This window comes from Balaenoptera acutorostrata, chromosome 1, assembly GCF_949987535.1.
Source record: "Balaenoptera acutorostrata chromosome 1, mBalAcu1.1, whole genome shotgun sequence".
NCBI classification, from domain to species: Eukaryota; Metazoa; Chordata; class Mammalia; order Artiodactyla; family Balaenopteridae; genus Balaenoptera; species Balaenoptera acutorostrata.
The window spans coordinates 145,396,382-145,423,668 of NC_080064.1; the positions used below are offsets into that span (position 1 = coordinate 145,396,382).

General features: G+C 42.9%; 1 protein-coding gene across 1 annotated transcript in view; it reads left to right on the forward strand.

Moving 5' to 3' along the window:
* Positions 1-215: 215 nt before the first annotated feature.
* Positions 216-27,287, forward strand: part of LOC103000162 (uncharacterized protein C1orf21) — a 149,859-nt gene continuing 122,787 nt past the window's right edge. The window contains exon 1 of the mRNA XM_057549766.1: positions 216-424. Within this exon, the coding sequence (XP_057405749.1) occupies positions 331-424 (94 nt within the window). The 5' untranslated portion in view covers positions 216-330. The remainder of the gene's footprint in view (positions 425-27,287) is intronic.

Here is a 27,287-nt window from a genome sequence, read left to right on the forward strand (position 1 = left end):
AAAAAAGTCCAGCTATGTGTTGTGCAGGGCACAGGCCTTCTGACCTTGCTTTTCAGGCAGGGGTCAGATGAGAATGACCCGTGCTGCATTTCCTTCTTCAGCGCCTGGTCGCACCCCAGTCCAGTGGGGTCGGGCGGGAATCACCACGGAGACTGAGACACTGGCTTCGTGTCCCACATTCTGATCTAGCGCTCTCTTCTTGCAGGTGTGCACATTTTGACCGACTCAGCAAGAAGGTGGATTTTCCTTGTGTCTAAAGAGAAAAAAATGTCCCCGTGTCTGTAGAGATGCTTTGCAGTTCAGCCCGGCTGAAGCTGACCGAATGAGACTATGGGCTGTGCCTCTGCGAAGCATGTTGCCACTGTTCAAAATGAAGAGGAAGCCCAGAAAGGGAAGAACTACCAGAATGGAGACGTGTTTGGTGGTAAGTGCCGTTGAATTTCATCCTTGGCCCCTCCATCCAGGCCTTTCACGTGAACAATTGCAGTGTTCCTGTGTTCTGTTTGCTGAGGGGCGGGGCGGGGTGCAGGGGTGATGGGGGTGTGTGGGTAGAGGGCTGATGAGAGATGATAAAAATCAAGGCAGATCTTTTACATTGGACAGTTTTCATCATAATTTATACCTAGAAGACTTTGAGGAGGATCATGGAGGTTTTATGCAGAGCTCACATTTAAATCAAGCTTTGAAGAACTAGTAGGACATAAACAGGTGCATGGGACAGTGGCCGCAGGGTGTCCCGGTCCAGAACTGTAGGACTGAACACATGGAGGTCCAAAAACGGGCAAGGATTTATAATGGAGGGAATGACGTGTTTTTTGGAGTTTATTATAAGTTTATAAGGAATTACTCTTTCTGTGAATTAGAAATTCTCGGTTTCAAAAACACAATTACAGTGAACTTAGAAATCGTCTTTTAACCATCCTGTGATGATTCATAGTGACTTGAGAATATCTAGTGCAGAGGTCACAAACTGCCAACCCATGGCCACATCTGGTTTACAAATATATTTTCTTTGGCCCCCAGAGAATTTTAAAATAAAAAAGCAAGGCGACCTTTAAAAATCAGGATGTTTCACACAAAACCCCAAATTTCTTGAGAAGGTCTGACAACACTGATTTTCCATTTCCTGAGGCAACCGTTGCTGGAATGGGGTAGCAGTTGCCGGTTCAGTCAGAGTATGGCCTCCGGTAAACGGCTGAGCCCTCCCCGTGAACGCACATCAGGCCCAGTTCACTCACTGACGTTCCATGCCTGGCCACTTACAGCCTTTTGAGTTTGCCTAATCTTGAGTTTGTCCTTTGGAAGATCAATGATTACCCTGATGCAGGGTGGCTATGGGTTTGTACAAAATTCCAGTTAGTCCAGGCAGATGAAGCAGTTTTTGCTAATTATTTTAACAATAATACCCAAGACTTGACATTTTCATGGTACTTTTATTCATAAAAGCACCTCTACATCTCTTTTTCGATAAAGAACCTCATTGTAATGATGTTTACATGTAAACAACTCAAGTTGCACTATTCAGTCTCTGTCAAGGAATTCCACTGCATTTCAACCTCTAGCTTTTGATCCGTTGCAATGGTTGTTTCAGTCCCCTGGGGAAGAATTGGGAACAATGTGGAAGGGGTAATGCTCTGTTACAAGTGGGCTCATGTATATGGAGGGAGGAAGATTTCATTTTAGTTTGTTTTAAGGAGATGTATTTGTTGCCTGGAACAAATTTGCTTCTAGTGGTCACTACCGATAGAAACAAGAACTGTGGAGAAGAGTGACATATGAGCGTCTTAATAAAGTAGAATCCAGCTCTTTGAAACCACACCTTCTGGGAAGACAGCTAATGGGAACTAGAGTCATTACTGTTACTCTCAAACACTTAACTTTTAAGAGGAAATAATCTAGTATCAGGAATTTGTTTAAATTAAACTTCTATGTGAGGTTCTGTGTCATTGTCATTTTTGTAATTAGAGCTACCACTTACGGAGCCTTCACCATATGTCAGGCACCGAGAAGCATTTACATTCATTTTCATGTTGAATTTTCACAACAATCCTGTGAAATCTCTGCCATCTTAATTTTACAGATTTGGAAGCTGGGGCACAGTGTGACTAACTGGTCCAAAGTTACTCAGCTACTAAGTGATAGAATCAGATGTCTCAGACTCCAAAGTCCACATTTCTTTCTCAATGTCATTTCCTGCTGCCTCCCATCCGTCACTCATTCTTTAATGCGAGAAAGTATTGACTGGCCGGTACACGATGTGTCAGACCCTTTGCTAAATGCCATGGAGGATACAGAGATTAACCTTGCTTTCTAGGACTTCGTAAGAGGATGAAGAAGTGTTATGAGGCAGAATAAGCCAAATACCAGAAAAGGAAAAGACATACACATCATGATAAGAGTCAGAGGGTTGAGAGACTGCCTTAAAAGGTGGGATCAGAGCAGATTTCTTATAGAGGTGACAGCTGACCCTGGCCCTAAAGCACTGGAGAATCTAAACCTGTCGGATGAAGGGTGTAGGAAGGAACTAGATGAGGAAAGGCTAGACGTGATGTGACCCATATTCAAGAATTACAAGTAATCCAGTTCGAATGGAATATAAAATATACGTGAGAGGGAATTGGGTACGAAACTAAGTTAGGGTTAAATTATGGAGAATGTGGAATACCAAATTACAATCTGTAGAAAGGTAACCTTAGATTTGTAAGAGCAAAAATTCAGTGATATTCAGTATATTGTATTAATATTTTGCTTGGCAATGAGGCCATCTAACCATTCATTTGCTAATATGGTTACAACTTTTATAGCTAGGAAGACTTTCTGTTGTTCTAAAGTACCATGTGTAGTTTGCAAATGTTAGCATCTAATAAAGGAGGCTTGTATTAGTTAACTATTGCTGGGTAGTAGACAGCCTCAAGATCTTAGTGGCATTCAGCAATAATCATGTCTTTCTTGATCACGAGTTGCTTGGTCAGCTGGAGTGGCTCTGCTCCATGTCCCTCTCAGCTTCCTCCTGGGACCAGTGAGCCAAGGGGGAGGGTATGCTCTTCTTTTGCAAAAGGGTAAAAGTACAAGTGATACACATGATGCCTCTTAAGCTTAGGCTTAGACCTGGCACCCACACTGTCACTTGCACCCACGCTTTACTAGCCGAATCAAGTCACGTGAACAGGCTCAAAGACAAGGGGCAGAGAAGTCCATCTGACCACAGCACATTCATGGCAAGGGTATGGATGTAGAGAAGGGTCAAGAATCGGGGCTAATAATTCAGTCTGCCCCATGCCTGGGCAGTCATTGCTGTCTGTGTGGCTCTGTGTCATAAAGTGCGCTCAAGGCCTCTGCCAGCTTCTCTTCACCCTCCTGGTACTCACACTGAAGTTTCATTCACTCCAGCATTCGTCATCTTGTTACTCTTTCTTACATCAGCATTTGCAGGTTTGTGGCACTGTGTTACGTAAAGCAGGAATACAGGGAGGGAGAGAGCTTCATGTACCAGTCAAGGGAGAGAGTTCTCCTAGCCCTACAGGGTTCTGGGAGTAGAATTGTCAGAATCCATTGTGAACATCAGTACCAGTATGCTAGATGTTACTGAATGCTAGAGTTTGAATATGACAAGAGAAGGTCCTGTCTGTTTCTCCACTTGAATTAGTTTGCAAGCAGAAGTCTACAGAATCCCAATAGAATCACAGATGGTCACAGATGAATGGTAGATCTGGCTCACTTTTAGCCATTTGATATCTTTTGTCACCCATTGTTTCAGTGATCTATTATCACATAGCAAAGGACTCCAAACTTAGCAGCACTGATTTATGATTTTTCCCAATTCTGTGGGGTGTCTAGGGTTCATCTGCTGGGTTTTTTTTTTTTTTTTTTTTTTTTTTTTGCCTGGGCTCAGCCATGCAGCTGCATTCAGCTGGGAGCTCAGCTGGGCTCGACTGACCATGATGGCTTCAGACCTCTCTTTCCATCTGGGTAGTCAAATTTTCATGTGACAGCTAGCTTCCAAGAGAGGAAGTAGAAGCTTCCAGGCCTCTTAAGACCTGGGTTTGAAAGTACAAGAATGTTGTTTGTGCCGTGTTCTGTTGAGCAAAGCAAGTCACAAGACCAACCCAGAGTCAGGGGAGCACAAAGGCTCTCCGTCTGTTGAGTGTGTGCCTATAGGGAGGGGAAGACCTGTTGGGAGCTGTCCTTGGAGATGGGTTACCACACCCATTGACAGAGGCAATGAGAACTCATGACTGGATTGTATTCCAACCTGGACAGTTGTATGCTGCTTTCTAAATCACGCCTCTCTTTTCCACCGAATAAAATGGCCTCATTCACTTTTTAAAAGCTTAATGCTTGAAAGATGTTATTACCCCATGTTGCTGAAGAGTTGACCAAGTCTGTGAAAGGTGGCATATTCGGGGACAGCTCTGAAGTATATGTCTCTGAGTGTGTGTACACACACACATTCGATCCTTTTCCTAAAAGTGTTAATTTAATTTCATAGCTTCTAAGGACGTGCTGGGGAGCGTTGATAAGCAGTGTGTTTTTACAAATAGTAGTTTCCATTTATATGAAGCATTTTGGTCTCTGTGATATTTTGGTTATTTAGGAGATGGTACCGAAAGCTCAGCTTCCCTGTACACCGGTGCTGAATTGAATCTCAGAGACATATTTTTGGGTGAAGTAGAAAAGGATAGCTTTATTACTTTGCCAGGCAAAGGGGGACACAGTGGGCTCCTGCCTCGAAAAACTATGTGTCCCCACTTGGAGAGGATAGTGAGAAGTTTTATTGGAATGGTTCATGATGGGCATGATGAGCTTGTGGACATTCTTCTGACGGGTTGGTGGTGAGGTAAGTAGGAGTCAACATCATCAACCTTCAGGTTCCAACTGGTCTGGGGTCTACATGCTTGTGGGTAGCGTACCGTCATTAACTTCTCCCACCTGGAAGGGGTTTCAGTATCTGCAAAACAGCTCAAAGATATTGTTGTCTGTATCCCTTGATGGGGAACCAGGACCTTGCCCCAAGGCTGCACTGTTGTTTCTCTTGACTGTTTGTTTCTCCCTGGTCTCGCTTCCCCTCCCTTCCCTAATTAACAACTGCTTGAGTCTGCCCACTGGGACTCAGGGAAGGTCATGGAGGCTGAATGAAGGCTCCTTCCTGTAATCAAAGAAATGGGGGACACAGAAGGGCTTTGTGCCCAGGAGCCCCAGCCCAGGGCCCTGCTCGGTATCAGAGACCTACCACTCCAAATGTGTGGGACAGAATTGCTATAGAATATTCCACCACTGAGGATTAACTGACAGATGGGCATCTTGACTCCTAGATTTCATAGACTTCAGGAGATCATTGACAAGGAACTTTATCACTGACGTTCACCTATAGACTTTCTTTCACTTTAAGTATAGAAGCATAAAAAGTTTCAGCTCTAAAGTTGTGTCTCATTTCTGTGGCCCTTTCAGAAGTAAAAGCCGGGCCAGAAAGCTCCATCTCCAGATTGGAATTTTCTTTCCCTCAGTGGTTAGGGCAGATGTGAAAAGTGATCAGCAGATCTGCTGAGGTCATTCAGAGGACAACTGAGCAGATTGCCAAGACCAGCTTGCATAAAGTAAGTGACCAACAGGCTCAAGTTATCAGGAACTAGTAAGGCAAGTTCGAAGAAAAGCCGGGTGCTCACTGGATTTCTTTCAACCATCATTCACTTAGACTATTAAAGTAGGTGCACAGAACAGATTCAGGCCTTATTAGGGAAATTTTCATATCAAACCTGAGATCATTATCTCTTCTGCAGCCCATCCCCAAGGGGGGAAACTCTTCAGTTATACTGACTTTCCTATTTGCGTGAAGGTCACCATCATTCTTCCAGTAATGTAGGCTTTAATCTTGCAAAGGCTTTAAACTTGAGGCCTTTGTCTCTTCCAGTTCCCAGACCTGTGAATCTCACTCTCTCCTCGCATCACTTTTCCTACCACCAGCATAGTTTAGGTTGTTATAGTGCATAACCCAGAATCACGCAGTGTCCTCTGAACTGATGCTCCATTAGCCCTCTTTGTTGTTTGTTTGCTTCTTTGCTTTTGTTTTTAACTCTCCTTTTTTTTGCACCCTTGCAGAGGGTAGCAAGTTTTTCTAAAGTACTCCTCTGTCCGTGTTAATCCTCCTGCACTCAGTTCTTAGACAGTCAAATCCTAAATCCTTAGTGAACATTCAAGACCTCTGACGATGGCTCTTACCCTCTTACCCACCTTGGCAGCCTTGTTTCATACTCTGTCCCTCATGTTTCCCTGTTCTTCAGCCAGAGGGACAGCTCACCCTGTGACCACTTTGCACGCCTGTGTCCTCCAGGTCCAATACACCGTGACCTCTGCTTGGCATGGGCCCTTTCTCCTGCTTTCATCTCTTTAAATCCTGCTCTTTTCCCAAACTTGCATAAAGCTTTCCTAATACCTTCAGAAAGAATCTCTTTCCTGCCATCCCAGAGTACATTTTTACATACTTATGTATTTGGTTTATTTGCTTATATGTTTAATCTCATTATTTGTGTGTGTGTGTGTTCTCTGTCTTATGAGCTGCAAAAAGCCCCTGGAGGAAGGGACTGTTTGACCTTGAGAGGACGCAGGCTTCCAGGAGCCAGGGCCTGACCATGCCAGCTCCCCTATGATGAGGTGGCCTTGACTGACTAAGGACCAAGACGGTCCTCTTTTTTTTTTTTTTTTTTTTTAAATTTCCCTCCATCTTTTTTTTTTTTTAGAACATTTATTTTTTAATTTTATTTGTTTATTTATTTTTGGCTGTGTTGGGTCTTCATTTCTGTGTGAGGGCTTTCTCTAGTTGTGGCGAGCGGGGTCCACACTTCATCGCGGTGCGCAGGCCTCTCACTATCGTGGCCTCTCTTGTTGCGGAGCACAGGCTCCAGATGCGCAGGCTCAGTAGTTGTGGCTCACGGGCCTAGTTGCTCCACGGCATGTGGGATCTTCCCAGACCAGGGCTCGAACCCGTGTCCCCTGCATTGGCAGACAGGTTCTCAACCACTGCGCCACCAGGGAAGCCCCAAGACGGTCCTCTTGTTTGTACGTGTTCCCTTAAGTGGAAGTGCTTAGATTATTAGAGTAAATTCTTCTGGAATGATGGTGTATAAAAGAGGAGCGGTAAAGCAAGAATTTGGCTGCTTTCTTTCACTTGGGCTCTATATTGCTGTGTGGCTTCAGTTCTGATCTGGTCCTTGGCTACATAAATGGAGAACATGTAACGGGTGTGTGTGGGTGTGTGTGTGTGTGTGTGTGTGTGTGTGAGAGAGAGATGGTGTTATGCCAATCTGTTACCCATCTAAAAGTACTATAGGAAAAAACAAATACTATAGGGACCAACTTCACCGGTTATGGTGAAGATTAAATGAGAAAATAGATTTATACAGAAATTCAAAGCAGTTGGAAGCAAAGTAATAATTCACTGTTTCTTCCTGTAATAATTTCTGGTTGTGTAAAGTGAAGAATTAATTAAAGATGAATTAATCTGTGTTCGTGAGATAGTAGCAGAGAGTATAATGCTTAACTCTGTGCCATCCAGTACAGTAGCCACTGGCCACGTGTGACTATTAAGCACGTGAAATAAGGCTAATCCTAATTGAGATGTGCTGTAAGTGTGAATTACACACGCCATTTTGAGGACTTACTATGATAAAAAAGTATAAAATAGCTCACTAATTTTCTATTGATTACATGTTGAAAGGATAATATTTTGGATATATTGAGTTAAATAAAGTATATTATCAAAATTAATTTCCCTGGTTTCTTTTTACTTATTTAATGTCGCTGCTGGAAATGTTTCAAGTACTTACATAACTCACATTACATTTCTATTGGATAGTGCTAGTTTAAGTCACTAGAAGGTAGTGTTGGTGTTAACAGTTTCCTTCCCTTTCAAGTTTCAGTTTTGGAGTTTACTTATTATTGAATCGAAGGGGAAGGGGGTTCGGCTGAGGCAGCAGCCCTCATTTTCTGCTTTGGCTCTCCAGGTGGGAGGTGCACGCAGGTGGAGAGCACAGGACAACGAGTGAGACAGAGATTGGGAGCCAGCCTGGCAGAGGAGGTAGAGCAGACTCTAACTTGCTCACCTCTCAATGCTAATTAGTGGAAGTCTTTAGCTGCCTCCCCTGTAGCTTTCCTGCTGGCCTCCAGAAGCTTCTTTTGACTTCTGAAGTTATTTCCCAAAGGTCAGAGAGGACATCTTCCCCTCCCCCCCCCCCTTTTTTTTTTTTCAGTGAGTTGGTAAAGAACCTTAAAAGAGAAGTGTTTGATGGGTGTGTGATAGAGCTGGGTCACAGTCATAAAAGCTGAAAAATATTGAAGTCAAGATGAGTGAGGAACCTGGCCCTGGGTTTAGTCTTTGAAGATTCTACAAGGTCTTGAGCTGAGCCTCAGAAAGGTCTTAAAGGCTTTTAGTGCACGTGGGGCTAATGAAATGATAGAAGTCAGCCCACCTTGGCCCTGAGTTTCCATCTCACACTTCCGAAGGGAAAGTGCTTAGGCCAGTGTTTGACTCAGAAGGTCTCACAGTATCTTAGTTTCATTTTCTGCTTTTAGATCGTTCCTGGGCCATTCTGATAGGTGCTTATCACTTTGACAGGAAAGAGGAGACAGGCCCAAACCGTGAGCACATAAGGCAGTGATTGTGAGTTCCCTCCTACCAGCTGGGTTTCTTCCAGCTTCCCCCCTTCCTGTGTTGTCTTTGACAAAGAACCTCATCAGTGCCTGGGTTTCCTTGTCTACAGTATAGAGATAATAATGGTATCCACCACTCAGAGTTGTGTGGAGGATCAAACCACGGAAAGCACTTAGAAAGATGCCAGGTGTAATTAGCAGTTGAGCATGAGTTGTAAATAGGAGTAGACTGGCCCAGCCTCTTCACTTTGGCCCCTTGCCCACCTCAAAACAGACCGCACTGGAATGCCACGTGATGCAGAATTTAATCTAGCTGAGGTAGAGTCAGTCTGAATTTCTGTTTGGAACAATTTTCTATGACAGAAAGTCTCGAAATGCGCTATACTTTCTATATTTAAAGAAAAAAAAATCCAAGTGCTGTTTTTCCTTCCCTTGCCAACGGTACCATGAGCCTGTTCTTTTAATATTATATAGAGAGGTAAGCCGAAAAGTAGGACCATCTGTCACTTATTGCTACAAGGCAGCCTGACTGCAAGATGAGGGACCCTCCGAGTTCTCAGATGCCATCGACGGGGATGTGCTGGCAGGGCCCTCGGTGGTGTCACTTCAGTTTTATGTCTTGAGGGTTTCCTTCAATTGCTCCCTTGCCCCTCTAGGTGCCTGGTCTTCTCTGTAGCTGCCTGGAACCCTTCCTCAGGCAGAAAATGAGACTGAATTTTGGCCCTGGAGAAGGCAGCAGAGATGCTGCTGGGTGCCTCCCGGTGTCCTGGTACCATCCAGCGGAAGGCACAGAGGACTGGAGCTGTGGGCAAGGCTTGTTCTCTGCTGGGGGAAGTTCTAAAAAAGTGACTCAGCCGCAAGAGAGAGGGTGGGAGGGTTTCTGTACCCATAGCACTTCTCCTCAGAGTTATTTTCTCATGAATGACGTCAAAGAACTCAGAAATTCAAAACAATGTCCTCTTCCTGGAATCCTGGCTGATGTGGCAGAGAGGACCTGTTTTGCCATCAGCACCTGCCAGGTAGCCCTTACCTAGCAGCACCTACCTGGTAGCAACCACCTGCAGTGCACACCTGGCCACACCTGTCTGGTGCTTAGACCTCATTTAGGCCCCAGCTCTCTACAGAGAAGCGCAGTACCTACCTTCTGCACCTGGAGCCTTAAATGTGGCTGTTTCCTTTGCCCCTGAATTGTTAGTTGGCGTCAGAAGCACAGACTCACACTTTACAGTTTATAAGGCCTTTTCACGAGCAGTTACAATCCCCACTTGATACAAAAGGAAACTGAAGAGCCCCACCAGTTCACTTAACTAAAAAAGTGGGACTGTGCCTAGAATTAAGGATGCAGACTCTTGACGAAGGGTGATTCCACTCTCCGGAATAAGATATCTGTCTTTGTCATTAAATCCGAACCCACTGCCAAGGCAGGGGACACGGGTTCGTGCCCTGGTCCGGGAAGATCCCCCATGCCGCAGAGCAGCTCAGCCCGTGCAGCACAACTACTGAGCTTGAGCTCTAGAGCCCATGAGCCACAACTACTGAAGCCCGCACGCCTAGACAACTAGAGAAAGCCCACGCACAGCAACAAAGACCCAACGCAGCCAAAAATAATTAAAAGACAAAACAAAACAAAACAAAAAATCCAAACCCACTTTTGCTAGGAGTGTTTACGAAGCAGTTGTTAACTGGCTGCCCGAGTTCAGCCTCAGCCTTTTTTTTTTTTTTTTTACATGAGGATGTTGCAAGACTCTAATGTGGTAGTTAGGGCTATTTTCAGTGGACCTGAAGTTCACTCTCATGGTAAATGCACAGGCCTGGAATCTGCCTAATTGGTTTCAAAGCCTGCCTCGGCTACTCACTAACATGTAGTCTTGACAAATTACTGAGGCTCTCCTTGCCTCAGTTTCCCCATCTGTATAGTATGGAGAATGCAGTACTAGTACTTACTGCCTTCAGAGGACTTCAATGTATCAATGAATGGAAAGCCCTTAGATTAGGACCTGCCACATGATATGCACTGAGTGAAGCCCATTTATTTATTTATTTATTCATTCATTTATTTTTAGCATTTTATAAATTAATTAATATCTGGATGCATTGGGTCTTCGTTGCTACGTGCAGGCTTTCTCTAGTTGCGGTGAGCGGGGGCTACTCTTCGTTGCAGTGCGCAGGCTTCTCATGGTGGTGGCTTCTCTTCTTGTGGAGCATGGGCTCTAGGCAGGCGGGCTTCAGTAGTTGTGGCATTGCAGGCTCAGTAGTTGTGGCTCACGGGCTCTAGAGCACAGGCTCAGTAGCCGTGGCACATGGGCTTAGTTGCTCCGCGGTATGTGGGATCTTCCCAGGCCAGGGCTCGAACCTTAGTCCCCTGAATTGGCAGGCGGATTCTTTTTTTTTTTTTAATGTATTTATTTTGTATTTATTTTATTTTTGTCTGTGTTGGGTCTTCGTTGCTGCAAGCGGGCTTTCTCTGGTTGCGGCGAGCGGGGGCTACTCTTCCTTGCCGTGCTTGGGCTTCTCATTGCGGTGGTTTCTCTTGTTGCAGAGCATAGGCTTTAGGCATGTGGGCTTGAGAAGTTGTGGCACACGGGCTTAGTTGCTCCGTGGCATGTGGGATCTTCCCGGACCAGGGCTCGAACCCGTGTCCCCTGCATTGGCAGGCAGATTCTTAACCACTGCGCCACCAGGGAAGCCCCAAGCCCATTTATTATTGTCATCATCATCTGGCCCTAGTTTCCCGTGACTCTGCTGGGGGAAAAGCATAACCAGTCTACTGCAGATGTGGCATCCTCCAAACTCTAAAAGTTTATTGATTGTCTACATAACACTTAGCTCTTTATTTTGTATTTTAGAATATTTGTGTCCCTATGATTTGTTCTTTGTTTGGACCTAGACCAGCTTATGTTCTGTGTAAAATGTGTGTATGTGTCTTTAAATCAAAAGACTAAAGTATATGATTTAAGAGTGGTGAATATAATATTATGCCTTATCACTATAAAAGTTTGGTTTGAAAAATAGTACCAACATAGAAGTTAGCAAACATATGTTCATCTATCAAACATTAATTTGTGTGTGTGTTGTGTTTTTGTATATGGTGTGATCCAGCATTTTCCTAGTCTTGGGTTTATCATGTACAGTGAGGATGTTTATGGAAGGAAGGACACTTCTTTGTGAAGCACTGTGGAGAGGCCAAGAGGCAACAGACACAGATTGTAATGGTATAAATGCATTCATAGCTAACTGAAGTAAAAAGATGCACAAATTAGATACTATTTCAATTCATGTTTTATTCTTTATTCATATTCAACTCTATTTTATTCTTTAAAATAGGAATCATTTTATAGAACTTATATGAACTTATAGTCATAAGTATAATATTAAAAATTGAATTTCTAATTCATCCCTTCATACTAGAGTTTTCCAGATGAATCTAAAGGTTGAATTGTAAAATATGAAACCATAGAAGTACTATAAAAAAATGGATGTTTTTGGCCGCACCGCGCCCCCTGCCCCAATGTCGCCGAGCTGGGAAGGGCGGACGGGGTCTCCGGGCGGGCCTGACCCACGCCGAGGCCTGGGCGAGATGGGAGGGCCCGGGCCCGGCGCTGCTCGCGACCCTCCCCGCCCCCCGCCCCCAGGGCGCGCGCCCCCTCCCGTACCTCGCCCGTAGCCCAGCCGCTGGCGCAGCGCGCGGCCCTGGCGCACCAGGCTCAGGTGCACGTACGTGAGCCACGCGGCGCAGGGAGACGCCAGAGACCTCGCGCGCTCTCCACGCTCACCCCAAGGAAAGCCCGTGTGCACGCGGAGGTGGCAGCCGCCTGCCGCCAGGAAGAGGGTCTCACCAGAAGCCGGCCACACTGGCTCCCTGATCTCGGACTTCCAGCCTCCAGGGCTGCGAGGAAACAAATGTTTGTTTACGAACGCGGCGCTCTCGGAACGGGATTCTTTCGTGTGGAGCAGACTTACTGTGTGGGTGTGAAGGATGAAGACAATAGAGGTAAAAGGCCCTTTTCATCACACCATGTCCAGGGTACATACTATCAACGAAACTTATGACTGTTGACGCTGGCTGTGATCACCGGGCCGAGGCATGCTTGTCCGGCTTCTCTGCTGTAAAATTACTCCCCCTCCCCCTTCCATCCTGTGCCTTTGGGGAGGAGGTCCCCATGCACAGCCTGCATTTAAGGGTGGGGGGAGTCTGGCTCTCCTCACTGTGGGGTGGAGTGTTCACAGAATTTATTTGGAATTCTCAGCATGGGAGATTTGCCTCTTCTCCTCCATTTATTAATTTGTTCAATCACTTATGTCAGTGTGATCACATGGATACGTATTTTATGCTTTGGGTTATGGTACACTATTACTTTGTTGATTTTGTCCCTCAAATTGTTCCAGCTTTGGCTGCTGGGAACTCTGTCAGTTGGCTCCTGTGTCCCTTTGACACACCCTATCTTTGTGTTTTCTGTTTTGTTTTTTTGAGCACCTCCTTACCTTCCGGCTACAAGATGCTCCAGGCTCATCCAGTATATTTCTATTTCCAGTCCTAGGGTCAGCCTTTTCTTCAAGGGATTCTGGTTCCTTCCTTTTGTTAGAGAATGGTCTTAGAAACCCAGATCTGGGAGATAGATGTGTTCATTGCTGCTGGGGTCTTGTTTCTTTGTGCCCTCTCAGCAGACAAAGCACAGAAATATATGTGCGTGCCAACCTTGCATACACACACATGTTACAAATATTCCTGTGTGTAACCACCTGTCTCTACATTAAACGAACGTGAGTTCTCACTGACGTCTCCAACCAGCATCTGTTATCCACGGATCATTCTCCCCTTGGTCGCCTGTAACCTCCCACTCCTCCGGGGTGAGACTCCCGGCCCCCAACATCCGTGTACTTTCCTGTTCAATCCCAGCGCACGTGTACAGCAGGGACACGGTTGTTAACCCATGCCCCATGGGAAACAACTTCACCACTAGAGCCCAGTGCTGTGTGCACGTCCCTTGCCTTCAGGCCTACAGACCCCACTCGTTTCCAGAGTGACTGAGGTCAGCACCTTTCGTCCGGCCCCTCCTTGAGGGAGTTTCACACACTGTAAGGCAGGTATGTTCTCCTGTCACAGTCTGCATTCCTTCCTGGGGTTATTTGTTTTCTTATCACTGAGTTTTAAGAGTTCCTTGTTTATTTTGGACACAATCCTATATTGAATATATATTTTGGAAATATTTTCTCCTAATCTATGGCTTGTCTTTTCATTGTCTTTACAATATATTCAGCAGAGCAGAATTTTAAAATTTTAATAAAGTCCAACTAATCAATTTTTTTCTTTCAGGGGCTGTGCTTATGTTGTTGTAGCTAAAAAATCATCACCAAATCCAAGCCCACCTAGATTTTCTCTTATGTTATCTTCTGGAAGATTTATAGTTTTGGTCTATGATAAATTTTTAGTTAGTTCTTGTGGAAAGTATAAGATCTGTGTCTAGAGTCATTTTTTTGCTTATAGATATCTGCTTGTTCCAGGAAGTTTGTTGAGAAGACTGTCTTTCTCCATTGTATTGCCTTTGCTCATTTACCAAAGATCTGTTGACTATATTTGTATGGATCTATTTCTGGACTCTCTGTTCTGTTCCGTTGATCTATTTATCTCATCTTTTGCCAAAACCAGGCTGTCTTAATTACTGTAGCTTTGTAATAAGTCACATAGTATCAGTCCTCCAACTTTGTCATTCCTTTCAGTATGATGTTGGCTATTCTGGATTTTTGCCTTTTCATATAATCTTTAGAATCAGTTTGTCAATATCAACAAAATAACTTGCTGGGATTTTGACTGGGATTGCATTGAATCTATAGGTCAAGTTGGGAAGAAATGACATCTTAACAATATTGAGTTCCTGTCAGTGAACATGCAATATCTCTCCCCTTATTTAGATCTTTGATTTCATTCATCAACGTTTTGTAGTTTTCCTTATGTGGATCCTGTACATATGGTTTTTTTTTTAGATTTATACCTAAGTATTTAATTTTCTAGGGTGCTAATGTAAATGGTACTGTGCTCTGAATGTCAAATTTCCATTGTTCAATGTAAAATAGATAGCTAGTGGGAAGCAGTCGCATAGCACAGGGAGATCAGCTGGGTGCTTTGTGACCAGCTAGAAGGGTGGGATAGGGAGGGTGGGAGGGAGGGAGACGCAAGAAGGAAGAGATATGGGGATATATGTATATGTATAACTGATTCACTTTGTTATAAAGCAGAAACTAACACACCATTGTAAAGCAATTATACTCCAATAAAAATGTTAAAAAAAAAAAAAAAGGATGTTTTTATAATCTTAGGTTGCAAAATGTCTTCATAATGCCACAAAACCCAACACCCTAAAAGAAATAGTTGACTACATAAAATTTTTAAATCTCTGCATGGCAACAAACACACCACCCGCCATGAACTAAGTTAAAAGACAAATGTCAAAGTGAGTGAGAGTAATGTCTGTAACACAAATAGGGTTAAAATGACTAGTATAAAAAGACTAAAATCTATTAAAAACATTTCCTTAAAATCTATAAGGAAATAACTAATAACTCCAATTGAAAAATGGATGAAATTTGTGACCGGCAATTGACAAAGAAAAAATTTAAAAGGTCAATAAACATACAGAAAGATATTCAACTTCTTAGCAATCAAACAAACCACACCAAAACCCAAAGCAAAACAAAACATGTGTCACCACTCAAATTGGCAGGAACAGGCATCTGTCTCATGCTGTAACTGGGAATGTCAAACCAGAACAATTTTTCTGGGGCACCAAATGGTAATATATAATATGTAAAATTTAAATGAGCGCAGCCTTTGCCCCAGCAGCCCCACTTCTAGGAATTTATCATAAGGAGATCATTGGACAAGCATGCAAACGGGTATGCTCAAGGTTCTTTCTCACTGATGAGACATATATCGAATGCAGCCATTAAGGATTAAGGTACTCCATTTATTGAGATGGAAAGAGGTCTATAACATGTTGGTAAAGGGTTTTACACAGCATATCTTGTTTGTAAATTTTATATGTTTAAAATACATGTAAAATTCTGTGTAAGTTCATAAAAGAAATGTTTGGAAGGCTGTTTACCAAAGCGTTAACAATGGCAACCTCTCTATTGTGGAGGTTCAGGTGATTCTTAATTTCTTTTCTTGTATTTTCCTGTATGATTTAACTCTTTTGTGGTTAACATTTATCATTAATACAGCCATTGATTTTGGTAAATATAATTTTATGTTCCCATCTTCTGAAGGCCTTCAGTTGTGCTTTCAGGGTAATGTGAACTCTGTCCCACAGGAGAGAGCTCTGTCTATCACTGGAAATAGCCCCAGGGCAACAGGGATTGAACTGATGGTCTTGTTTGTCCAGGTAAATAGATGGAGTCTGATCAGTGGTGCTTGTTGGTTTCATTTAAAACTTAGCAGTTCGTTCAGTCCACGAGACGCTTAGCATCTCACGTGGCTTAGACACGGTGCGAGGCACTGAGGCTATAAAGATGGATTAAATCTGGTCCCTGTCTTTTAGGAACTGACAATGATGCAACAGATGGGCATCTCAACAAAAAATGTCAGTGTCCTTTGATGATAATGCAAAAGGGTCTCTTATCTTAGGAGTAGGAAAAGACTCATAAAGAGGATGATTGCAATTCTACTCCAGTAAAGATGTTAAAAAAAAAAAAAAAGAGGATGATTAAGGCCTCAGCTGAGTCTTAAAAGATGAAAAACAGACAAAGGAACAGAGATGTGGCAGGAGTTTCAGGCTGAGAGACAGTGAAAAGGCTCAGAGGTACATTATGCATCAAGCATGTCAAGGGGAGACTGGGAAGCTTTACCAAACCAGTGGGGAAATAACTTTAGAAAATTTCATATTAGGGCAAGTATTTTAATATTTGGAAATTTTACACTGTAATTTTTTTTTCAGAACACCAAAAAGCTCACACAGACAGTATAGGAATCATAATTATGGCACCTGGAAATTGGCTGAGCATTTATTTATTTTTTAAAATTTATTTATTTAATTTATTTTTAGCTGCATTGGGTCTTCATTGCTGAACGCGGGCTTTCTCTAGTTGCGGCGAGCGGGGGCTACTCTTCGTTGCAGTGCGTGGGCTTCTCATTCTAGTGGCTTCTCTTGTTGCGCAGCACGAGCTGTAGGTGCACGGGCTTCAGTAGTTGTGGCACACGGGCTCTAGAGCACAGGCTCAGTAGTTGTGGTGCACAGGCTTAGTTACTGCGCTGCATGTGGGCTCTTCCCAGACCAGGGCTTGAACCCGTGTCCCCTGCATTGGCAGGCAGATTTTTAACCACCATGCCACCAGGGAAGCCCTGGCCGAGCATTTAGAAAACACTGGACAGATAGTGTAGGAGATTTCGATACTAATTCCTTAAGCTATTTAAATGATCAGCCTCATCTCAGGTTAGATAATTACAGACCTTGAAATACTAATGCCAGTACATGGTTTTGCATACATGTTGAGACTGTATTATCATTAAAGCATCATCGAACCAGCCAAGGCAAAGTATGATGGTGTGGTATTTGTCCCATGCAGGCATCAGAACATGACAGTTATTTATTATTGCACACTGGTGATGTCTCCAAAGTTGATTTTATATGCATCATCTGTCACGTGTAAATTCTTCACATCTGGTGAAATAAGAAAGACAAGTTACTGCCTTGAGAGGCATGTAGGAAGTTGTGGCACGTGAGCCCTGAGTCTTTGCCCAGATTTTAGAGGGGAGGATTGGGACAGAGTAGGAGATAGCAATAGCAGGTCCATCTCCGTGGGACAGAGCAGAAGTAGTCTATCATTCATTCACCCACCAGGCCTTCCTGAGCTTTCATCTGTGAAATATTTCCAGTTGAGTAGTTTGTGATCATAAATCGGTGTCGCAGTTTAATTGTGTTTCTGATAACACATTCTAAACAGTGAGGAAAATTGCTTCATCCAATTAAGTACTCCTAAGGTAATAATCCTCATTCAGTGGTTGTTGATAGACCAGTTACAAGGTTAGAATGGCTCCAATTGAATCAGTGTTTATAAACAGGCCCTGTGTGCTCGTGGGTGGTGGATACACAGGAAATAAAATCAAGTGACCTGCTCTCAAAGAGTTTACCTTATTTTAGAAAAGACACCATTTATGCATGGGAAATATTCAGCAGGAAATATAGACTTGAAAATATGTAACAAAGTGCTACATTGAGTGTCTGTTGGCACAGAATATCCTTGGGTACCATGGGTAATGGGAAAAATTAATGTAGGCCTGCATTGGGGTAGAGAGAAGAGTGAAATGTGATGGGAAAATAAAGACATTTCCCTTCTAGAGAAAGATCTAGCCACTCTTCAGTAAACCGTTATTATTTCATGATCATTGACTCTGAACTCCTTGAAGATAATGCTTATAATTTAATCATACACCGCTCTTACCTAACATAACATAATGTCCGATATTTAAGTTATTCAATAATAATGAACTGATATTAATGATAGCTATTATTTACCGGGGGCTGTTAATGCCCACTTATAGGTGAGGGGATGGAGATGGTGAGAAGTTAAGCAACTTCCCTAAGTTTACACAGGTAATATGTTAACCTAGGGAACTTGGCTGTGTCTGGTTTCAGAACTTAAGTGAACAAATGTGTGCTTTAGGAAGGGGAAGCAAGGAAGGCATTCTGTTAGGCATAGGAAGAGATTTTAAAAAATATACAAGATACAGTTCCTCTGTTCCAGGAACTTTCAATCTAATGGAACAACAAAGCCATGGATCACCTACCTCTTCCTTTCTCAACCTGGCTGTCTGTCCATCAAGCACTGATTGCTGGAGCCCTGATACATTGCAGGGCCCTTTGGTCCTGGCCCTCACCCTGTGATCTGATGGCAGCCCTCTGGCCCAGTCCCCTCAGTGGCATCTTCACTGCCATGGATCATCCCATGACAGTGAACTTCAGGGCTCTGAAGGACGAGCACACAGATGTGACGTACCATGCTTTACACTGAATTTCTTTCTGTTGTTGTTGGCAAACAATCACTGAGTACTGGTAGGAAAACACCCCCTCTTAGTGTACCCTGCTTCTGAGCCAGCGCCTGTTGACTAGGGTCTGGGAAACTTATATCTGAGCCAGAGTAAGGTCAGGGGCACCTCTGTTTTAGAGTCTGGGAACTCATCTGCATGTCTGGCTCTGTCTGGCTTTGCAGTTCCTTGGACCAAATGAAAACCTAAGTGTATCAAATAATTAATCCTAAACTCTCTAGACTTTGGGATAGGAAGACAGTAGAGTTTACTATAGTTGATGCTTCATTTCCTTGTTCGGGTATTTCTATTTGTTCATTGTATTAAGATGCTCTGATGTTAAATGGAGAAAAACTGGTTATGAAACTCATATATATAGAATGTCATGGACTGAAAACAAGCCTCTAGGTATTTACCAGGAAAGGTGAGTGATGATTATCTCTAGGCGGTGCTTTGCACTTCTATTTCCAAATATCTACACCTTCTTTTCTAAAGGAAGTTTTTTGAAAAATAAAATAAATTTTATTTTCAAAAACATACTATGATGAACATTACTGTTTAAGATGAATATGCTGTTTATGAAGGAAAGAGTGACCTAGAAATCTTTCTTAAAGGAGTTTATTGAGTACTTTTTATGTGCCAGACATTATTTCAAGCATTTTGTTATTTATTCATTCATTTAATCCTCAGAATACCTTATGAGGTAGGTTCCAATAGAAACCTATCAGCATGGTCCCTAAATCTGTACCTTCAGCCACTATGCCATGCTATTTTATCTTCAAGTCCTTTTTAACTTAAAGTTACCACGTGCATAGGTTATAAAATATGAAAAGCAATGTGGTCAAGGTGCTGGCTTATTAAGAAAGTTCTGTATTTTCATATACCTGTTGCCACTGGAAATATCAACACGTGTAGTACTTTCCCTCATTAGGAATTATTGCTGATAGCAAAGTTCTTCTGTCTCCTGCTTCTCAGTGTCAACTTCACCATGAACCATCACATTGAACTCCAGGGCTCTGAAGAAATTGCTCACTTTCCTAACTCCTGGTACACTAGTTAAACAGTTCGGTTTCATTCTGCCTGTCTTCAGCCCTGCACCCAATTGGTTGCCTAAGATTGGGACTAAATTGAAAGATAGGAAATAACTATGATATAATTCCCTCTATGAAGTTTATTTTTAGCTAATGGGCCTTGTCTTGCTGTTCATTTCAAAGCATAAAGAGGAGAAGTCAGGTGGGGCTTGACAGATGACTAATTCGAAATTGAGCCACCTTAATCCTTTGTGACTTGACTCTCAGTCTCTCATTTCTCACATTTTCTACTGTAAGTAATTCTTTGCAGAAGTAACTATCTTAGAGAGCACAGTGGGCTACATACGGCTTAAGCTTTTGTTAAAACAAACAAAACAAATGATTGTGGCCCAGGAAGCCCAGTTTATGGAGAAGCCCTTGACTCAGTGGCTGGAGATCTTGGGTGTGGTTGGATGCTGCTGCAGATTAGCTGCTACAAGGCGATCTCTGTCATCCTCAGTTCCACATTTTGGGAGTGAGTGTTGAACTTAGGTTGGAGAGTGTTGAGCGCTCGTGTTCAAAAGTTCTACTTGACCTGCTTCCCAGACTGTGGACGGTTCACGTGACTCTGTGGTCTCAATTTCTCTCAAGCCCTGGGGCCATTGGAAAGACTATATATGATACTGTTTTGATGAGTTTTTTTTTTAAGAAAAATGATGGTGGTGGTAGTGGTCAACAAAGTAATAGCTTTATGGTCCCAAGTTGACCAAGTGTTGATTGCTTTATAATTTTTTTCTTCTAAAAATTGAGAGAGAATTATCCCCAATATCTTCTGTAGCTTCAAAGCATTACCACAAGTAGAAGGCAAGAAAGCTGGAAGTGTGGGTGTTAACTATCCCTGCTTCCATCTTGGCTGGCTGGTGTTTAGTTTATCTTTCATGCAGCGATGCTTGAATTGGTACAGTGTAGTTGCTGGTCAGTGTGAGATTTGTGTTGCTGACTTTCTGTTGTAAAGTTTTGTTAGAAGTAGTAGTGGGATATGTTAGTTCTATTTTTGAAAAGGGTAATAAAATGTATGATAGGACATAGTTTTAAACAAAATTTAGACAAAAGGGAACCTTTAATTTCCCAGGTTGATGACTTTATACTGTACTGTACTCTAACCTGGTCACTTTCAGAGTGTGATTTTGTTGTTGACTTAACGTAGCTGTCTGTGTTGGTCCAGCCAGACTCTAAAAGAGCAAGAGAAAGTCACAACTTAGAGAAAGTCAAATTCTAAAGGGTAACAAAGAGATAATAGTCTCGTGGCTGTTATATTAAATATATACATAAATAATATTCTACTAACATATAGTTAACAATACAGTTTTAAACAATGAATAAAAATGGTCTTTGGCTTATAAAGGTTGCATAATTAAAGTTTTTATTGAAGTATAGTTGATTTACAATATTGTGTTAGTTTCATGTGTACAACAAAGTGATTCAGTTATACCTATATATATTTTTCAGATTCTTTTCTATTATAGGTTATTACAATATATTAATTAAATTTTCTTAGATAAAAGGGCCATTGCTGGGAAAGGAAATTGGTGGAGAGAGGGACAAGTATATGCAGTTCACTTCCTTAAAAGTAATAGTCCAGGGCTTCCCTGGTGGCGCAGTGGTTGAGAGTCTGCCTGCCAATGCAGGGGACACGGGTTCGAGCCCTGGTCTGGGAAGATCCCACATGCCGCGGAACGACTGGGCCCGTGAGCCACAACTACTGAGCCTGCACGTCTGGAGCCTGTGCTCCGCAGCAAGAGAGGCCGCGACAGTGAGGGGCCCGCGCACCGCGATGGAAGAGTGGCCCCCACTTGCCGCAACTAGAGAAAGCCCTAGCACAGAAACGAAGACCCAACACAGCCAAAAATAAATAAATAAATGAATAAATAAATAAAAATTTAAAAAATTGTAAATATATTATAAAAAAAATAAAGTAATAGTCCATGCTTAAGTTATAATGTAAGTGGATATTTACATTTTCATTTAAAATATATTTTCAAAAGCTATGTGCGTGGCTATTAAGAACTGAAGGTAAAAGATTAAGGGTGAAGTGAAAAAGCATGGTGCTAAAATACCAATCTGTGAAACTAATGAATTTTTTTCAGACTGTAAAACAAAGCCAAACTGGTACAAATCTGTATTTACATTATGTTGCATTTCCATTTTGAAAACCACATTCAAGACAAGCTACATTTAAATTCCCTTCTAGCTACAGGCACCCATGCTTCAGTGTATAAATGTCACTGTTGATCTCGATCTATAACCAAAGAAGAAATGATCAAATTATATATGAAATAGGATTTTATTTTTAATGTTGCACCCAGCATTTTGGCCTTTATTGTGTCAGCTGTTCAACACCATATTTATTTATTAATCTTTTACTTCCCATTGCCTTCTTTCACTCCAGAAATGTCTCTTTATTTAAAAGTGTTTAGGTCTTGAGTTTTGACCATGGCTTTCCTCCTTTGTTCCTTGCCTTGTTTCCTCTAATGCAGTTGTTCAGTTGCCAAGCATTAAAATGAAAAGCAATATGCTTTTAGCTCAGATAGAACTCTGAAAATCACAGTTATTCATTCAAGAAATATTTATTGAGCAATTGCTAGAAACTGGCTTTTACTAGGGGATGTAACAGGTAAAAAGACAATGACTGCCCTCATTTTGTTCACATCCTAGGGAGTGACCCAGGCAGTAAACAGAGAGACATATAATACACTATCAGGTGGGGATGAGCACAGTGAGAAAAATAACAAACGCAAGAGAGTGATGCAGTGGCTTTTCTTTGCGGGCGGGGGGGCTGTGTTTGGTTTTAATTGCTGCGCGCGGGCTTTCTCTAGTGGTGAGCAGGGGCCACTCTTCGTTGCGGTGTGCTGGCTTCTCATTGCGTGGCTTCTCTTGTTGCGGAGCACAGGCTCTAGGCACACGGGCTTCAGTAGTTGTGGCATGTGGACTCAGTAGTTGTGGCTTGCGGGCTGTAGAGCGCAGGCTTAGTAGTTGTGGCGCACGGGCTTAGTTGCTCCGCGACATGTGGCATCTTCCCAGACCAGGGCTCAAACCTGTGTCCCCTGCGTTGGCTGGCGGATTCTTAACCACTGTGCCACCAGGGAAGCCCCGCGGTGGCTGTTTTAGATTCATAGGTCAGAGAAGGTCTGCCTGAGCAGTTGACATTTTTGAGCAGAGACCTGAAGGAAGGAGCAGGCCATGAGAACACCCAGGAACAGTGTTTTAGGCAGAGGCACACCAGGGCCAAATCCCTGAGAGGGGGCAGCTGGTGGTTCCCAGGAAAAGTCGGAGGCCCTCAGGTGGGGAGAGTGGTGGGTGATGAACTCAGAGAGGCAACTGGGGTTAGGCCAGGGGTCCCCACCCTCTGGGCCGCAGACCGGTACCGGGCTGCACAGCAGGAGGTGAGCGGCGGGCTAGTGAGCGAAGCTTCATCTGCCGCTCCCCATCGCTGCGCTGGCATTACCACCTGCACCATCCCCCCACCCTCCCCCAACCCCCCGAGTCTGTGGAAAAATTGTCTTCCATGAAACCGGTCCCTGGTGCCTAAAAGGTTGCGGACCGCTGGGTTAGACTGTGTGTTGCCCGAAGCTCAAATATGGGCTCTGGATTCTATTCTAAATGTAATAGAAGGCAGGAGAGGGTTTGGGGAGTGGGGGAGTAATGTAGTCTGACTTTGGTTTTAATGTAAAGGCTTACTCTCGCTGCTCTGTAGGGAGTAGACTGTCAGACCTGGCCAAGGCCAAGTCTACCCACAGAGCTTCCTGAAGGAGACAAGTGAATCATTTCTAGGCCCTCCCCAGTTGAGGGAAGGTCAAAAGGATTTCAAGGCTTGAAACCCACACCTAAGAGTGGGTGACGTGGCTTGATCCACGGGAAACAGGTGCCTCAAACGGTGATGTCGGCTGTTTCTGGAAACTGACACGGTGGTGGTGTAAAAGGGGTGAGCTTGCAATCCTTGCCCTTCTGGTCTGGCAGATACTTTGCACACCCAGACCTCGGGTGTACCTCTACCAGATCCTGCAGGAGCAGTGGGGAACCTTATCACCCACTGGCCTTGGTCAGGTTAAAAGCCTCTTTACACCATGTAAAAGAAACTTTGGAACATGTCCAGGCCATGCATTATACTTGAAGATCTTTGAACTCTCGAGATTTTACCTAACTCAGGCCTTTGGGTGCAAGCAGTATCTTAGAAAGGTAGCTGAAAGAAAACGGTACAGAAGATGTAAGGAACTGTGGCTGTTCTGTGTCTCTGTGTGAACTGTCCTCCCAAATTCTCCTTTGGCCTGTTTGTATAGAATGGTGTGGGCCTTTCATACTTTTCTATGTGTTGAAAATGTCTGATTTAAGTCATTCAAAGGCTTAGAAGTTACAGCAGTCCTTTTTTTTTTTTTTTTTTTTTTTTACTGTTTCCAGCTTTCTTTACATGTAATTGACATAGAAGATATAATTGAAGGTGTACAACGTGACGAGTTGATATACATATACATTGCAAAATGATTCTCACAATAAGGTTAGTTAACACTTCCATCACGTCACATAATTAATTATCTTTTGTGTGTGTGTTTGTGTGTGTGTGTGTGCACGCGTTGAGAACATTTAAGATCATTTCGTTAGCAACTTTCAAGGATATGATACAGTATTGTTGTCTATAGTCAGCATGCTGTACATTACGTCCCCAGAACTTACTCACCTTATAACTGGAAGTTTGTACTCTTTGACCAGCATCTTCTTATGTTCCCTTACCCTCTAGTTGCTGGTAACCACTATTGTACTCTCTGTTTCTATGAGTTCAACTTTTTTAGATTCCATATGTAAGTGATATACAGTATTTGTCTTTCTCTGACTTATTTCACTTATCACAGTGCTCTCAAGATCCATCCATATTGTCACAAATGGCAGGATTCCTTCTTTCTCATGGCTGAATACTATTTCATTGGCTATCTGTACCACATTTTCTTTATCCATTACTGCATCAATGGACATTTAGGTTGTTTCTATACCTTGGCTCTTGTGACTAATGCTGCAGTGAGCATGGGAGTGCAGATATCTCTTCAAGATCCTGATACCATCTTTTTCCGATGTATACCCAGAAGCGGGATTGCTGGATCATATATATGGTAGTTCTATTTTTAATTTTTTGAGGAACCTTCATACTGCTTTCCATAGTGACTGCATCAATTTACAATCCCACCAACAGTGCAGGAGGGTCCCCTTTTCTCCAAATCCTTGCCAACACTTCTTATCTCTTGTCTTTTTGATGATAGCCATTCTAACAGGTGTGAAATGATTCAGCAGTTCTTTTTTGCTACTGTACATCCCTGTGGAGGAAGCAAAATGGACCCTTAAGAACTTTCACTATCGTAATCTACACTTCAGTAGCTTACATATAGATGGTGGGTGAGGGTCACTGAGGACCACTTACCCATCAGCTCTGTGTCCTCAGGCTCGCACTGCAGAGCCTACCTCGCAATTGCGATACTGCACAATTTGAATTTAATTGAACCACTCAAATGCCCTTATGAATCCTTCCCGAAAGATAAATAATAAAACCAGCTACCATCTCTTACAAACAAATTGAGCAGAATGTGTTACTAAAATAGTCTCGTTCAAACCGACCAGGTTGTGGAAGACGGTGTGTTCTTATTTACTGTGCTGCTCACCATTAAACTATCCTCAAATATGCTGTTCCCCCCACTCACCCAGACACGTTATTCCTAAAGAGCTATTCTTTGTCGCTGTCAGAACACACTTTAGTCTCTAAGGGGATTCTAACTTGGCGATTCATAGCAACTGGAAATGATCTTTTGTTTTACGTGAATGAATCTCTTGTGAGAAGAGGTACAGACTTGGCAGGAGAGAGAGAAAGAGAGCGAGAGCCCTCCTCGCCCCTCATATGCACATGTGAATGAGCTCTCTCCTCGCCTTCTGGGACTTTTCTTCATGAGATCCTCAGTGAACGTCAAGTCATGAATATTTTTTATAAGTAGGGAAGCTGTACTCTTTTATCACAAACTGTATTTTAGCTGTGTTTTTCCATTTTAAAAATTCAGTGGCAGTGCTTGCAGCCTTGGGAATTACTTTAACTGAAAACAACTCTATCCAATTTCTTCCTATTCTTGCTAATGATTTTGCTGCCACTAAATTATTCCTAATGGCTGTAGAACCCAGAAGTCAGCTTCAGTCCAGAGGCATATTAAAAGAATCACCCAAGATCACTGAAAAGCAATTTAAATTTTTACTGGATAAAGAATCCCAGAGGCATCTCATTCATAAACCTACTTCACAATGTACTGAAATCTATTCCCGTGAATCTCTAGCTCTCTGCCACTCTGGTGACTTTTTGTCTGTCTTTCTTTGGACTGCCTCCAAAATCTCCCCTCTCTAATCTTCTGCAAAACTTTCCACTCCAGCCCAATTCTTCTCATTAGCTCTGCTCTTTCTGGTGTAAATGCAGGCTGCTGCAGTTTCCTGCTAACCTCCTCACCCCGTCGCCAGACTGCATCACAAAAGAGCACAAGCACGTCTGGCCTGCTGGTGAGTTCCCTTGGGAGAGGGGGAGGGGCCTGGGATGCTTAAGCATCCGGATTATTATCTGAGAATCTTTTCCTTCACAGAAATCCACTTAAGTCAGAACCCAGTTAAAGGAATTACATCAGATCAACATTAAGATGTCCTTCGTCCTTCACACACACACACACACACACACACACACACACACACACACCCATTGGCCAAATTGTTCAATGTTTCGGATAACTCTATGGCAGTCACACTAAATGGGAAGAGTTTCTGGAATGATCATAGAATTTCCTAATCCTGACCAGCCATCCTGCAAACTCATGACCCTTGATCTTGGGCAGCAGTGAAGGATTAACTGTGAATGAATCAGCAGAAATTTATTGCCAGTCCTAGAAAAACAACTCTCATTTCAAGCCCTCTTGACAGTGGAATGACAGTGGAGTTTTATCGACTTCATGTACAAAGGAAGGCATGTGAACCCCTCTGTTAGCATCTGTTCGTAACTGCTGTTATTGCCTTATAGTTTACCCCTAAAAAGAAAATAACTGTTTACGTTTATTTTAGATCTTATTTTATCATAATACATTTTTTAATGCCTGACCTGAAAAGGTTTATCTTTATCTTAAAGGTGACTTCCATTCGGGGAGAGGATCCATATTGTGATAACATTCTCTACTAGTTCTGTAATGGAAATCAGCAAACAAAGAGAATTTTTGTTTTTATCAGAAATTAGCTCTACTACACGTTTGTGGGAAAGTCAAATAAGAGCCTGGGGTCTGAGTCAGACTGCCTGGTTCAGGGCCTGGCCCCACTCCCACCACTTACTGGATGGTATAGCTGGATGAGTGAACGTTTCCTTTTGATGGAGACATTGACGGTTCTCTGTCTTAGAGCCCTGTGAGCATTAAATGGGCTGTTGCATAACAGATTTTCTGAACTGGATCTGGGACATTTAAAGGGCTCTATAAACGATAGCTCTCTTCCTCCGCCTCTTCTTCCTCCAATCCCTCCTCCTTCTCCTCCTCCTTACTCCAGTGAAGGAAGACATCCTTGAT